At 41.8% G+C, this 12,551-nt stretch overlaps 1 protein-coding gene across 8 annotated transcripts in view; it reads right to left on the minus strand.

Annotated features, from left to right (window-relative positions):
- Positions 1–11,753, minus strand: part of ryr2b (ryanodine receptor 2b (cardiac)) — an 83,820-nt gene extending 72,067 nt beyond the window's left edge. For 5 of the 8 annotated variants that reach the window (XM_082557439.1, XM_082557440.1, XM_082557438.1 and 2 more), the window contains exons 1-5: positions 8,510–9,361; positions 8,203–8,426; positions 6,248–6,367; positions 5,815–5,919; positions 5,286–5,360 (exon numbers count right to left, since the gene is read on the minus strand). In XM_082557439.1, the coding sequence (XP_082413565.1) occupies positions 5,286–5,360; positions 5,815–5,919; positions 6,248–6,367; positions 8,203–8,250 (348 nt within the window). In that variant the 5' untranslated portion in view covers positions 8,251–8,426; positions 8,510–9,361. Of the gene's footprint in view, positions 1–5,285; positions 5,361–5,814; positions 5,920–6,247; positions 6,368–8,202; positions 8,427–8,509; positions 9,362–10,835; positions 11,630–11,740 lie in introns of those variants that run through there. The other 3 variants (XM_082557437.1, XM_082557436.1, XM_082557435.1) reach the window with 3 other exon arrangements.
- Between the last annotated feature and the right edge of the window lie 798 nt (positions 11,754–12,551).

Here is a 12,551-nt window from a genome sequence, read left to right on the forward strand (position 1 = left end):
TCAATAGTTGAGGCTGCTGTGGGGGTGTAATGGTGTGACATGTACTTTCTTGGAACATTTTGGGCCCCTTAGTGACATCTGAGCATCATTTACAAACCACAGCCTGCCTGACTGTTCTTACTGACCATGTCCATCCCATTAGGACGACAGTGTACCCATCTTCTGACAGCTGCTTCCAGCAGGATAATGCTCCATGTCACAAAGCTCAGATCATCTCAAACTGCTTTCTTGAACATGAGAATGAGTCCAGTGTACTCAAAAGGCCTCCAACGCCACAAGAACACAATCCAAAAGAACACCTTAGGATGTGGTGGAACAGGAAATTCCCATTATGGCTGTGCAGCAGCTGTGTGATGCTATCATGTAAACATGCCATCTATCCATGCCATGAAGAATTAACCCTGTAAAGCTTGAACCATGAAATAATTGTCAGAAGATGATATTTTTTTTTAAACTACAGGGTTTAATGAACCTTGAAATTAAAACAAAAAAATACGTTTTATAATTTTTGCTATATCTAGCATTTTGTGTCAGATGTATTATTGTGTAATTTATTCAGTTTTTTGAAAGAAAAAAATATATATACACATACACACACACATTTAAACACTCATACATATACACACACACACACACACACATATACACACACACACTCATACATACACACACACACACACACACACACACACACACATACACACACATATATACACATATACACACATATATACTAGAGATGGCACGATACCACTTTTTTATGTCCGATACCGATACCGATATCATAAATTTGGATATCTGCCGATACCGATATGAATCCGATATAGTGTTTTTTAATCAACAAAACTGTTTTTTAAAATATCTTGCTGCATTTTGCAAGTCTGCAAGTTCATACTCAAGTTTAAAACAACAACTACACTAAAGCTATTCTGTTATACCTGTATACAAAAAAAATATTTCATAGTTCAGCAATACTGATCAATCTAATAAACTTAGACCTACACCATCCTCCCTATTCTGGTATTTTAAAGAGTACTTAGCGTAAATATTAAGCAACCTAACTAATAGGGTTCCAACTCCCAGCAACAACAAAAATAAAAAAATAAAAAAATAGGGAACCACCCCTCACGCTCCACCTCATGATGCTTAATCAACGTAATCAACCTTAATTTGATGCAGTGTGAAAAAAAATGCACAGAAATCAATTATTTTTCAAGAAATATTAAATAGATTCAACATCTTTCTTCAACAAAATTGCAGACTGCACAGATGGTACCTTCCCAAAGGAAAATGTACTATAGCTTACTAGGGTATATATATTAGACTTAATAGTCACTATATACAGTAATTGACTTCTATTCATTTTACATCAAATTAAAACTTTGGGTGTCAGATAATTATTTATTAAAAGCTAGACATTTTAAATGAGAATAAGAAAGAAAAGTATGTCTTTGTGCCCCCTTTTCCCAGTTAATGCCCTATCGGCCCCCCTGGCTAAACTTTGCTAGATCCGCCCCTGCACAGTTACCAGCCGTCAGCTACGTAGAAAAAGATCCTGGTGTAGAAAGTAATATTAAATAAATTCTAACAACAGCTGATCAAGCTTAAACGTGCTGCTGTTGTTCAGCCGCTGGTTTCCTCTTTCTGGTGCAAAGTGGGCCAAAAACAAACAAGAGAGACTCACGACAGAAAAGCCGATCAGCTGATCATTAGCAGTTTCATGATTGAAGTAGCAGCCGGAGAGCGAGAGGCAGTCGCTCGTTAAGCTTAACGTGGGAATGCTTTACAAACATTCAGAGATGGACTTACACACTTGCTTTACTTCTCTCGGGGATAACTTTGTCGGAGATGAAATGCCAGGTTGCTAGCGAAGCTCCACATGCTATCCAGACCACCGACAGGTCCCGCATGCCACAGCTGCTCTATCACGTGATGCATACTGCTCCGACGTTCTGAGGTGAGTTACGGCGTGTTGCAAGTTTTGTGAGGTGCTTTCGTGATATTTAATGGATCGGATTACATTTTTTATTTTTCTCCGATATCCGATCCAGTAATTTAGGTCAGTATCGGACCGATACCGATACATAATATCGGATTGGTCCATCTCTAATATATATACACACACATGTGTGTGTATATATATATATATATATATATATATATATATACACACATATAAACTAACACCCAGCACGCCCCTGCGGGCGGTTTATCCTTCAAGCTCGGGTCCTCTACCAGAGGCCTGGGAGCTTGAGGGTCCTGCGCAGTATCTTAGCTGTTCCCAGGACTGCGCTCTTCTGGACAGAGATCTCCGATGTTGTTCCCGGGATCTGCTGGAGCCACTCGCCTATCTTGGGAGTCACCGCACCTAGTGCTCCGATTACCACGGGGACCACCGTTACCTTCACCCTCCACATCCTCTCGAGCTCTTCTCTGAGCCCTTGGTATTTCTCCAGCTTCTCGTGTTCCTTCTTCCTGATATTGCTGTCATTCGGAACCGCTACATCGATCACTACGGCCGTCTTCTTCTGTTTGTCTACCACCACTATCTCCGGTTGGTTAGCCACCACCATTTTGTCCGTCTGTATCTGGAAGTCCCACAGGATCTTAGCTCGGTCATTCTCCACCACCCTTGGGGGCATCTCCCATTTTGACCTCGGGACTTCCAGGTTATACTCCGCACAGATGTTCCTGTACACTATGCCGGCCACTTGGTTATGGCGTTCCATGTATGCCTTGCCTGCTAGCATCTTGCACCCTGCTGTTATGTGCTGGATTGTCTCTGGGGCATCTTTACACAGCCTGCACCTGGGGTCTTGCCTGGTGTGATAGACCCCAGCCTCTATGGATCTTGTGCTCAGAGCTTGTTCTTGTGCTGCCATGATTAGTGCCTCTGTGCTGTCTTTCAGTCCAGCTTTGTCCAGCCACTGGTAGGATTTCTGGATATCAGCCACCTCCTCTATCTGCCGGTGGTACATACCGTGCAGGGCCCTGTCCTTCCATGATAGTTCCTCGTCTACCTCCTCTTTCTTGGGTTTCTGCTGCCTGAGGTATTCACTGAGCACTCGGTCAGTTGGGGCCATCTTCCCAATGTATTCTTGGATGTTCGTTGTCTCATCCTGGACTGTGGTGCTGACACTCACCAGTCCCCGGCCCCCTTCCTTCCGCTTAGCGTACAGCCTCAGGGTGCTGGACTTGGGGTGAAACCCTCCATGCATGGTAAGGAGCTTTCTTGTCTTTATGTCAGTGGCTTCTATCTCCTCCTTTGGCCAGCCTATTACCCCAGCAGGGTACCTGATCACGGGCAGGGCGTACGTGTTGATGGCCCGGATCTTGTTCTTACCATTCAGCTGACTCCTCAGGACTTGCCTGACCCTCTGCAGGTACTTGGTGGTTGCAGCTTTTCTAGCGGCCTCTTCATGGTTCCCATTCGCCTGCGGGATCCCCAAGTACTTGTAACTGTCCTCTATGTCTGCAATGTTGCCTTCTGGTAGTTCAATCCCCTCAGTTCTGACTACCTTCCCTCTCTTTGTTACCATCCGACTACACTTCTCCAGTCCGAACGACATTCCAATGTCATTGCTGTATAGCCTGGTAGTGTGGATCAGTGAATCGATGTCTCGTTCACTCTTGGCATACAGCTTGATGTCATCCATGTACAGGAGGTGGCTGACAACTGCTCCGTTCCGTAGTCGGTATCCGTAGCCAGTCTTGTTAATGATCTCACTGAGGGGGTTCAGGCCTATGCAGAACAGCAGTGGGGACAGAGCATCTCCTTGGTAGATCCCGCACTTGATGGTGACTTGTGCTATGGGCTTGGAGTTGGCCTCTAGTGTTGTACGCCACATCCCCATTGAGTTCCTGATGAAGGCTCTTAGGGTCCCATTGATCTTGTACAATTCTAGGCATTCCAGTATCCAGCTGTGGGACATTGAGTCATAGGCCTTCTTGTAATCAATCCAGGCAGTGCACAGGTTGGTCAGTCTGGTCTTGCAGTCTCGGCTGATTGTTCTGTCTACCAGTAGCTGGTGTTTTGCGCCTCTGGTATTCTTGCCAATTCCTTTCTGTGTCCCGCTCATGTATTGACCCATGTGCCTGTTCATCTTAGCCGATATGATGCCTGACAGGAGCTTCCATGTAGTACTGAGGCAGGTTATTGGTCGGTAGTTGGAGGGGACCGGTCCCTTCTTGGGGTCCTTGGGGATCAGGACCGTCCGGCCTTCAGTTAGCCATTCCGGGTGTCTCTCGTTAACTAGCAGCTGGTTCATTTGTGCTGCCAGACGCTCGTGGAGTGCAGTTAGCTTCTTCAGCCAGTAGGCGTGAACCATGTCGGGCCCTGGTGCTGTCCAACTCTTCATACTGGAGACCCTTTCTTGGATATCTGCCACTGTGATGGTTACTGGACCCTGTTCAGGGAGGTCGCTGTGGTCTGCCCTCAGATCCTCTAGCCACTGAGCATTGCCGTTATGGGTTGCATCCTTCTCCCATATGCTCTTCCAGTATTGCTCCGTCTCCAGCCTTGGTGGTGCTGTTCTCTTATTGTTCCCTTGCCACTGAGAGTACACCTTTGCTGGTTCTGTGGAGAACAGCTGGTTTATTCTCCTGCCTTCTATCTCTCTGGTGTACCTCCTCAAGCGGCTGGCCAAGGCTGTGAGTCTTTGCTTGGCAGTTTCCAAGGCCTCAGGTATGGACAGCTTGCTGTATTTCTTAGGCACCTTATTCGTCGCACCTTTCTGCAACTCCGTTAGTTGGCTAACCTCTCTCCGTGCTACTTTGATCTTGCCCTCTAGCCTCCTTCTCCATGGAGGGTACTGCCCCTTGTGGCTGTTCAACTTGTAGCCAAGCATCTCACTGATCACTGCTGCCGTATTGTAGATCAGCTTGTTAGTGTCGGTAATCGTGGTTGTAGGTATTGCATTAACATCATCTAGCAGACCTTCTGAGGGTACTTCACGTAATCTTGGTAACCGGCTACAGGGGATCCAGGTTTCAAGCTTGGCCATGATCCTATTTTTCAGGTCAGTTCCTCTCGCACTCAACGATCCTTCTCCTATCACACTTGGGTAATCGGAGCACTAGGTGCGGTGACTCCCAAGCTAGGCGAGTGGCTCCAGCAGATCCCGGGAACAACATCGGAGATCTCTGTCCAGAAGAGCGCAGTCCTGGGAACAGCTAAGATACTGCGCAGGACCCTCAAGCTCCCAGGCCTCTGGTAGAGGACCCGAGCTTGAAGGATAAACCGCCCGCAGGGGCGTGCTGGGTGTTATATATATAAGCTAACTCACCATGCCACTGTATGAGTGTAGAAACAATACCGCCTGCCCATATAGAAGGGTGCGATGGCTACCTCCAGCTCCCACCTGTATGTGATTAAAATACACAAAGATCAATTTAAACTTCAGAAAACAGTTAAACAGGAAAAGAGATAAACAAAACATCCTTCCGATGTGTGAACAGTTTGTTTACAAGTTATTTAATTTACGATAACTCTAATGTAAAGCTGTTCTAGCTTAACCGTGTTTCTTAGATCAGTGTTTCAAGACTGTGCTATCCATATAAATAAATACAAAACAAATCTCCCTGAAATAATGTCACAGACAAAATCCTTACGCATCCACACTGTGGTTAATAATATCACAAAAATATAAAAACATATACTGACTTTATCATAATATTTCCATTTATACCTCAAAAATAGACATATGTATTGCAAAATGACAATGACAGAAAATCATATGTTTACGGAACAATAAGGAGCCCTGAGTGAGAACATTGAATTTATATAAAGGTTATGGGAGAAATAATAGAGAAGACCTCTGCAGCCAGGTTTTCACTGTGGGCCAACATCTCCTGCAGGGCTCGCACAGAAAGACACTGGGCCAGGACAAAGCCACACACAGACAAGTCTGGTGGAACATTCTGGTAAAGAAAGAAAAGACATTTGAGTTTTTGAGGTAATTTCATGCCTGGCTGTTCCCTTCACAGGCCAACAGTGCAATTAGTGCCAAAGACCATGGCAAATTGGCAATGGGCAGTCCAAACTGGGAAGGAAGGCATGTAAAAATGCTCGAGTTACAAAAACCAATAAGGAACTAAAATTTTAGATACTTAAAAATAAACACAATGTACTGTCCATGTGCAGTGAAATATTTGGAAATTTCAGTCATCTCTCTCTTTGTATGACTGGCAAACTGAGTTGTCTGACAGTAAGGGAGGACTGTGCAGTCACACAGGTAGAGCTCCTTACCTTACAGTTAGAGGTGGGCTCAAGCCGGCAAAGTCTGCTGCCAAATCCTTCAGCAGCAAGACATAGCTTCACATGTTCCTCCTGGGAGGTGAAGGTACTCTGCAAAACCACCTCATCTCCCTGTGCAGAACACATACACACAGATGACAGATTTCAAGTTAGAGAAGCCCACAGAGCGCATTCACATATTGAGATCCACCAGATTTCACCATGAAAGCTTTTGTTGGATAGGATCAGCTAAAGACCTCCATCACACCAAAACGCCTCTGAAATTTTATCTTGTGAATTAATTAAAAAGAAAGTCAGTGAAGCAGTTTTGGCTTCAGAGAAAAAAATCTTCATCCTCTCATATCATGTAATTCAATTCTCTCAGAGGAGGAAACGTGTTTGGCCACAATGACCGAACATAGAAATTCAGTCCTATTTTGCTTTTTAAATGTTAAAACAACTTTAAACTATGAAATGTGTGAATTTTTAGGTATAGCATCAAAACTGCCCCATTGTGCAGTCCCATTGTAAACACATAAGGAAATCTCAGTCGCTGTCAACATTACCTTATCTGCATTTAAATACCACGTCGGCCAAATTAAGTTTCTCTGTTTATTTGAGGAACTGTTAGGAACGACAGCAGGCGACAGGCCAGTCGCCAATAAAACCAGCACCTCTCTGTACCCAGGCTGCAAACATCCATATTGGGAAGATACTGCACAGTCTGACCCCTGATTTACCCTTCTTTCCACTCTTCATATCTGCAGTACTCTGCAATCAGTCAAACACACTGTCCAATGCAGAGGTACATTAGAGCATTAGAGCAGGACTTGGAGTCTTTTTTAAGGGACACTTAAATTTCAGATCTAACAGGCTTTCACTTCGAGTGTTTTCGAATTGAAAATGCTGCAGTTTTGTTTGTCTTCTTAAGGTTTCTTGTATTATTTATAATAGTGGAATTGGGACCTCTTTGCATATAAAAAATGACTACATTTTTATAACAAATATAACATTGTTGCCATTTCACAAATGTCATATATTTAATCACTGGGTCTATTACAGTGTGTTTTCCCTGTCATCTACTAACTAAATGATAACGAGGAAAGCTCCATCAGGATCCGGGTAGCTTAATACCACGGCTGAACAACTTTGCAGGGGGAAATCCTGCATTTAATATAATAAAGTATGATATCGTAGATGGATCTCGCAAAATGACTTCTCTCCAGTCTATGTGTTGGGCTCAGGATGATGAACATCGCTGGCTTTGTGTGAATGTGTATGTGTCTCAGCCACTCCAGACGCCCTCCACGTGACATGCCCTTATCAGAGGGCAAAGATTACAAGCTGTGAGAGGACAACTTACAGCTGCAGAGCAATAATAGCATCTTGCAGTGAAGATGAGAGAAGCCATTTTTGGCCTCCCTTTGCTGTCACTGTTGTTGCTAAACTATTATCACATTAACATTTTATTATTTATATTTATTCTTGAATAAAATGTAGCAATTTTAATTAAAATGGGATATGATAATCTTTTAACTGATTGGGATATGCATCACTGTTGACACCTGACCTTAAATAAACTATATCAGCTAATCAGTTACTACAGCAATAGACTAAAATCATGTGAGTTGGTTTCTGTTTTTTAATAAGGCTATTAGTCAGCTAGCCCAAAACAGGTGAAATGCTGTTACTATGACGTGCGTATGGAGGCATCTGCGCACAAAATAGTGTCATGGTTACATGATTGCATAATTGCTGCTGACAGAAACCTACATATAACTTTAATTAAACAAATAAATTAATAAAAAAACACTAATAATGTTTCAAACAAAGCTAAATAGGCTACCCTAAGTGCTACCTTTAGTACAGCTACTTACTAATTATTAAACCTCCGGTGATAGCCAATGAAGACCTCTGTTTGACTAAATATTGGCCTGTATGTTTAATTTGTAAGCTGTCTGACTCACCGTCCGTAGAAACTGGAATTCATCGTCGCCTTCTCCACTGTCAGTCATTATTTAAACCTTTATGACCACATTAAAGAGTGAATGAGCCAGAAGAGGACAGGGACTGGAGAAGCTGGAACATGAAGGTACACGGCCCTGAGTGTGTGGGCGGGGTCTGCAGTTCAACTCCGGCCATCATCATGCCATTTTAGGAAGGAAAAGTTGAAGCTGTTAAAGAAGAAACTCTAAATATAAAAAAAGGAGGATAAAAAGTCTTGAAAAGGCAATTTTCAAAGACATTACAAAGGTACTGGGTATTACACCTAACCTTGTTATCATTGCATTGGCTGTAGCTTCGCCACAAGTGGTGATTTCGATATTCAAAGACCACCTGTTCCGAAAAAAGCGAAACCTACTTACAAGGTTTTTCGCATGGTGTGGAAAAACATAGGACGATCAAGACCAGCTACCAGAAACTGACAATATCTCCCAGACACTTTTGAACGAATTTAAAGATATTATATTTCCAAGAAAACAAAATGAATATTTAGAGCAATCCATCAGGATTGACTCTAAATATTTCTTTAAAATTATTTGGACAGTTTAAGTGTATTAGTTGACATCAAAGTGCCTCTTTAAATTGGCTAACAACAAATGATTCAAACAAGCTAATTTATTTCACATCCAATGAGTCACTTTAAAAATCCCACAACCGGTCGAGGCAGATGGCCGTCCCTCACTGAGCCTGGTTCTGCCAGAGGTTTCTTGCTTTTAAAAGAAAGTTTTTCCTCCCCACTGTCGCTGAGTGCTTGCTCAGAGGGAATTGTCAGATTATTGGGGTTTTATTTTTTTTTGCCAACTAATACACAACTCAGGGCTCGCAAAATCTCTAGCCCGACGTCCAGGGCTGTAGTGATGGGTCGTTCGCGAACGAAATGGCTCTTAGAGCCGGGTCTTTGACGTGAACGACGCGAGCCGGCTCCTTATCGCAAGCCGTCACTTGGTTTTTTTTTTCTTTCTTTCTCTCAGCCTCTCTCTCGCACTTTTTTCTGCTTCACTCAGCAAGCGAGCCTTGTGCTTTACGCTGGGCAGAGGGGGAGGGGCGGTAATTACACTCAGTAGCACAGGAACAGATCCAGAGGGGGAGAGAGAGAAAGAGAGCCAGGGACAACAACGTCACATTAGAAAGGTATAGTAATTAGTGATGGTAAATTTGATTCTTTTTACTGAATCGAGTGTTAATGAGTCACTCACCAAAGTGAATCGGGTGTTTTGAGTCATTTGATCAGTCAGTTGACCAGAGAGTGCAAAAATTTTACATTTTCACTCAAACTTAATTTGTTTCCCTTTTCATGTAAATCCCACTGCTAAGATGAATGATTAAAAAACAAACAAAAAAAACAACTATTTTATAGAGAACAAAGAGCAAAAACATTTCTAAAATTAAGCAATTTCTTATCAAAATTGCTTAATAAACATTTATTTTGTTTATTTGTATTTTATTAGTATTTTCCTTAAGTGTGTCAAATATATATTTTCTCATCTAAATGTCCACTGCGCTGTGAGCCAGGGGGCAGTAATGCGCCTTAACATTGGTTGCCAACCAAGAAGAAGAAGCTGTGAGCCAGGAGGGAGGGGGCGAGTGAGTGATTCGTTCGCTCGCTCTATGATTCAGCACAGGAGGGAGGGGGGTTAGTGAGTCCTGAGTGATTCGTTCGCTCGCTCTTTGATTCAGCACAGGAGGGAGGGGGTGAGTGAGTCCTGAGTGATTCGTTCGCTCGCTCTTTGATTCAGCACAGGAGGGAGGGGGTTAGTGAGTCCTGAGTGATTCGTTCGCTCTTTGATTCAGCACAGGAGGGAGGGGGTGAGCGAGTCCTGAGTGATTCGCTTATGCTTACGATTCAGCACAGGAAGGGAGGGGGTGAGTAGCTCAAATGTGCTGTTAGCATGTTAGCAGCGCGATGCTACTGTGAACCGAGGAGCTATTTTCTTGATGTTAGCTTCTACTCAGGGGTTTTTCTTCCAGTTCAGAGCAGAAATGCTTTTGTTACGAAACTGGCTGTTGTTTTCCCCCCCACAATTTTAATTACAAGCTAGATATATTTCTACTAATGGAATTAGTTTGCTAACAGCAACAGGGATGAGTCAGTTGGGCTTGTGAATCATGATTCACGAGTCAGTAAAGTGATTCTCGAGTATTGAACGATTCGTTCACGAATCGAACATCACTAATAGTAATCATCCACAACTATTTTCGGTTGCAGATGATAAAGGATTCATTAAGTTTATTCATGCAGGCCCATATGACAGATAATGTACATGTTTCTTTTTGTTTTCATATTTTAATTTATATTTAATTGTGTTGTGGTTTGCAGTGTTTTGTATGGGCAGAAATCTGTGCCATCAGAAACTGAATTTGAATAAATTCAATTTGAATTTGAATTGCTCAGATTGAATCTGAATTGTAACTTGAATAAATGCTTTTGAAAACTGAATTTGAATTAGTCTAATTTGAAATTGAATTTATGGTTTGAAAATGATCATCACTAAATTGAAATTGAATTTTATATTTTGAAAATGAATTGATTTGCTTTGAAACTGCATTTTATCCTTTAAAAATTCAGCTCTCGAATAATTTCAGTTTCACTTCTCACCATTCAGTTTCAGTTCTACAATTCAATTTCAGTTCCAAAATTCAGTTTTTTGGAACTTACATCCGGTTCCGGTTCAAGCACAGATTAATAGAACTACGTTTTACTAGTGTTAAGGTTCAAAATATTGGGGATGGAGACAAGAGAAAAACCACAATAACAACACTGGTCCGGTCGGGTTGAGTCAAACGATGATTTAATGATCACACACGTGGGAGATGGACACTGATGCAGACAGCCTCAAAATCTCAAAATGGTGGAGCATTGCTCAAACTTTTATAGCCTCTGGTGCCTCCACCTTATCATACAAAGCCTAAACATTCACATGCTCTCTCTCACACAGCGCCTGAGCTACGACCTTGGCTCCCTGTTTATCTGCTCCTGCTGAAATGGGGCAGAAAACTCCAGCACACTCTGTTCTCTTCTACTCAGACAAATTAGACAATAACCTTCTGCGAACAGTATTTCTTATAACTCAGCAATATAATGCATCATAAAACAATATCATTCATTCACAACAAGTCAGCAATTTAATGTAATGCAAATCAGTTTAACTAATGCAATAGTTATCAGCTTCTTCTAATTCAGGAGAATAATGCAAACTAAAACTATATAATAATTCACAATCTTTAATTAGGGGTATAACATGGCATAAAATAATATCATAATTTTACACTAGCGGACATGTCAAAAATTATGTTGTCATTGGTCTTTTCATCTAGACCATTGGTCTGTGGATGGTATGCTGCTGTGACACTTCTTTCAATTTGCAATAACTTGCAAAGATCAGAGTTGAGCTTCAACAGATAAGGACAAGGTTATACTTCTTATACAAGCACACAAGAAAAAATCTTTGACCCCAGTGAAGTAAAGTTAAAAAATGTAACTGAAAATTATTTAACACTTACTTCATTCACAAACTCTCTGCCTTGCCTTTTGGGGCAGCCTCCAAAACACGTAACAACACGTACAAACTCCAAAACACGTAAAAACATGTACAAACTCCAAAACACGTACAAACTCCAAAACACGTACGAACTCCAAAACACGTAAAAACTCAGAAGCACATAAAAACTCAAAACACATACAAAAGACAACAGAAGTGCTCCAGGATGCTAGGGGCAGTGTTGAACTTTTGTTACCGAGTGGCTACACAAGCCAGCAAGTACCAACGACCGGATTTGGTGTGTGGTAATAACAGGTAAATGAACTTTTTTTTTTAAATTATTTGAATATATATGAGTGCCTGTGTATAAATACACAAAGAATACACATATGCTTTCAATTGTGTAATTTAAGTGATCTAGTAGCTCTGTTTTGGAAGTTCAGTTCATGCTAGAAATGTGTCTTGGAGTTTGTACGTGTTTTGTCTCTAGGGACCACCGCATATATTTATATATAAACATATATAAATAAAACCACCTTTTTTTTACGTTAGTAATTCCTTTTGTGCATAATTTTATAATATTGTTAATAATAAATTAATTAAAGCAACAAAACAACCCGAAGAGCCGGTTCGGAGCCGAAAGAGCCGGCTCTTTTTAGTGAGCCGAACCGAAAGAGCCGGATCTCTAAAAAGAGCCGGAAATCCCATCACTACAAAGTGCAAGGGTTTTAGCAACAAAAGAGAGCATTTAGAGTAAGAGTACTCATTATGGAGAATGGCCCTTTTCAGAATCATATCCATTTTATTATTGGGCCATAATTGCTAAGTCATTA

Source organism: Aulonocara stuartgranti, assembly GCF_965226115.1.
Source record: "Aulonocara stuartgranti genome assembly, chromosome: 13".
NCBI lineage: Eukaryota > Metazoa > Chordata > Actinopteri > Cichliformes > Cichlidae > Aulonocara > Aulonocara stuartgranti.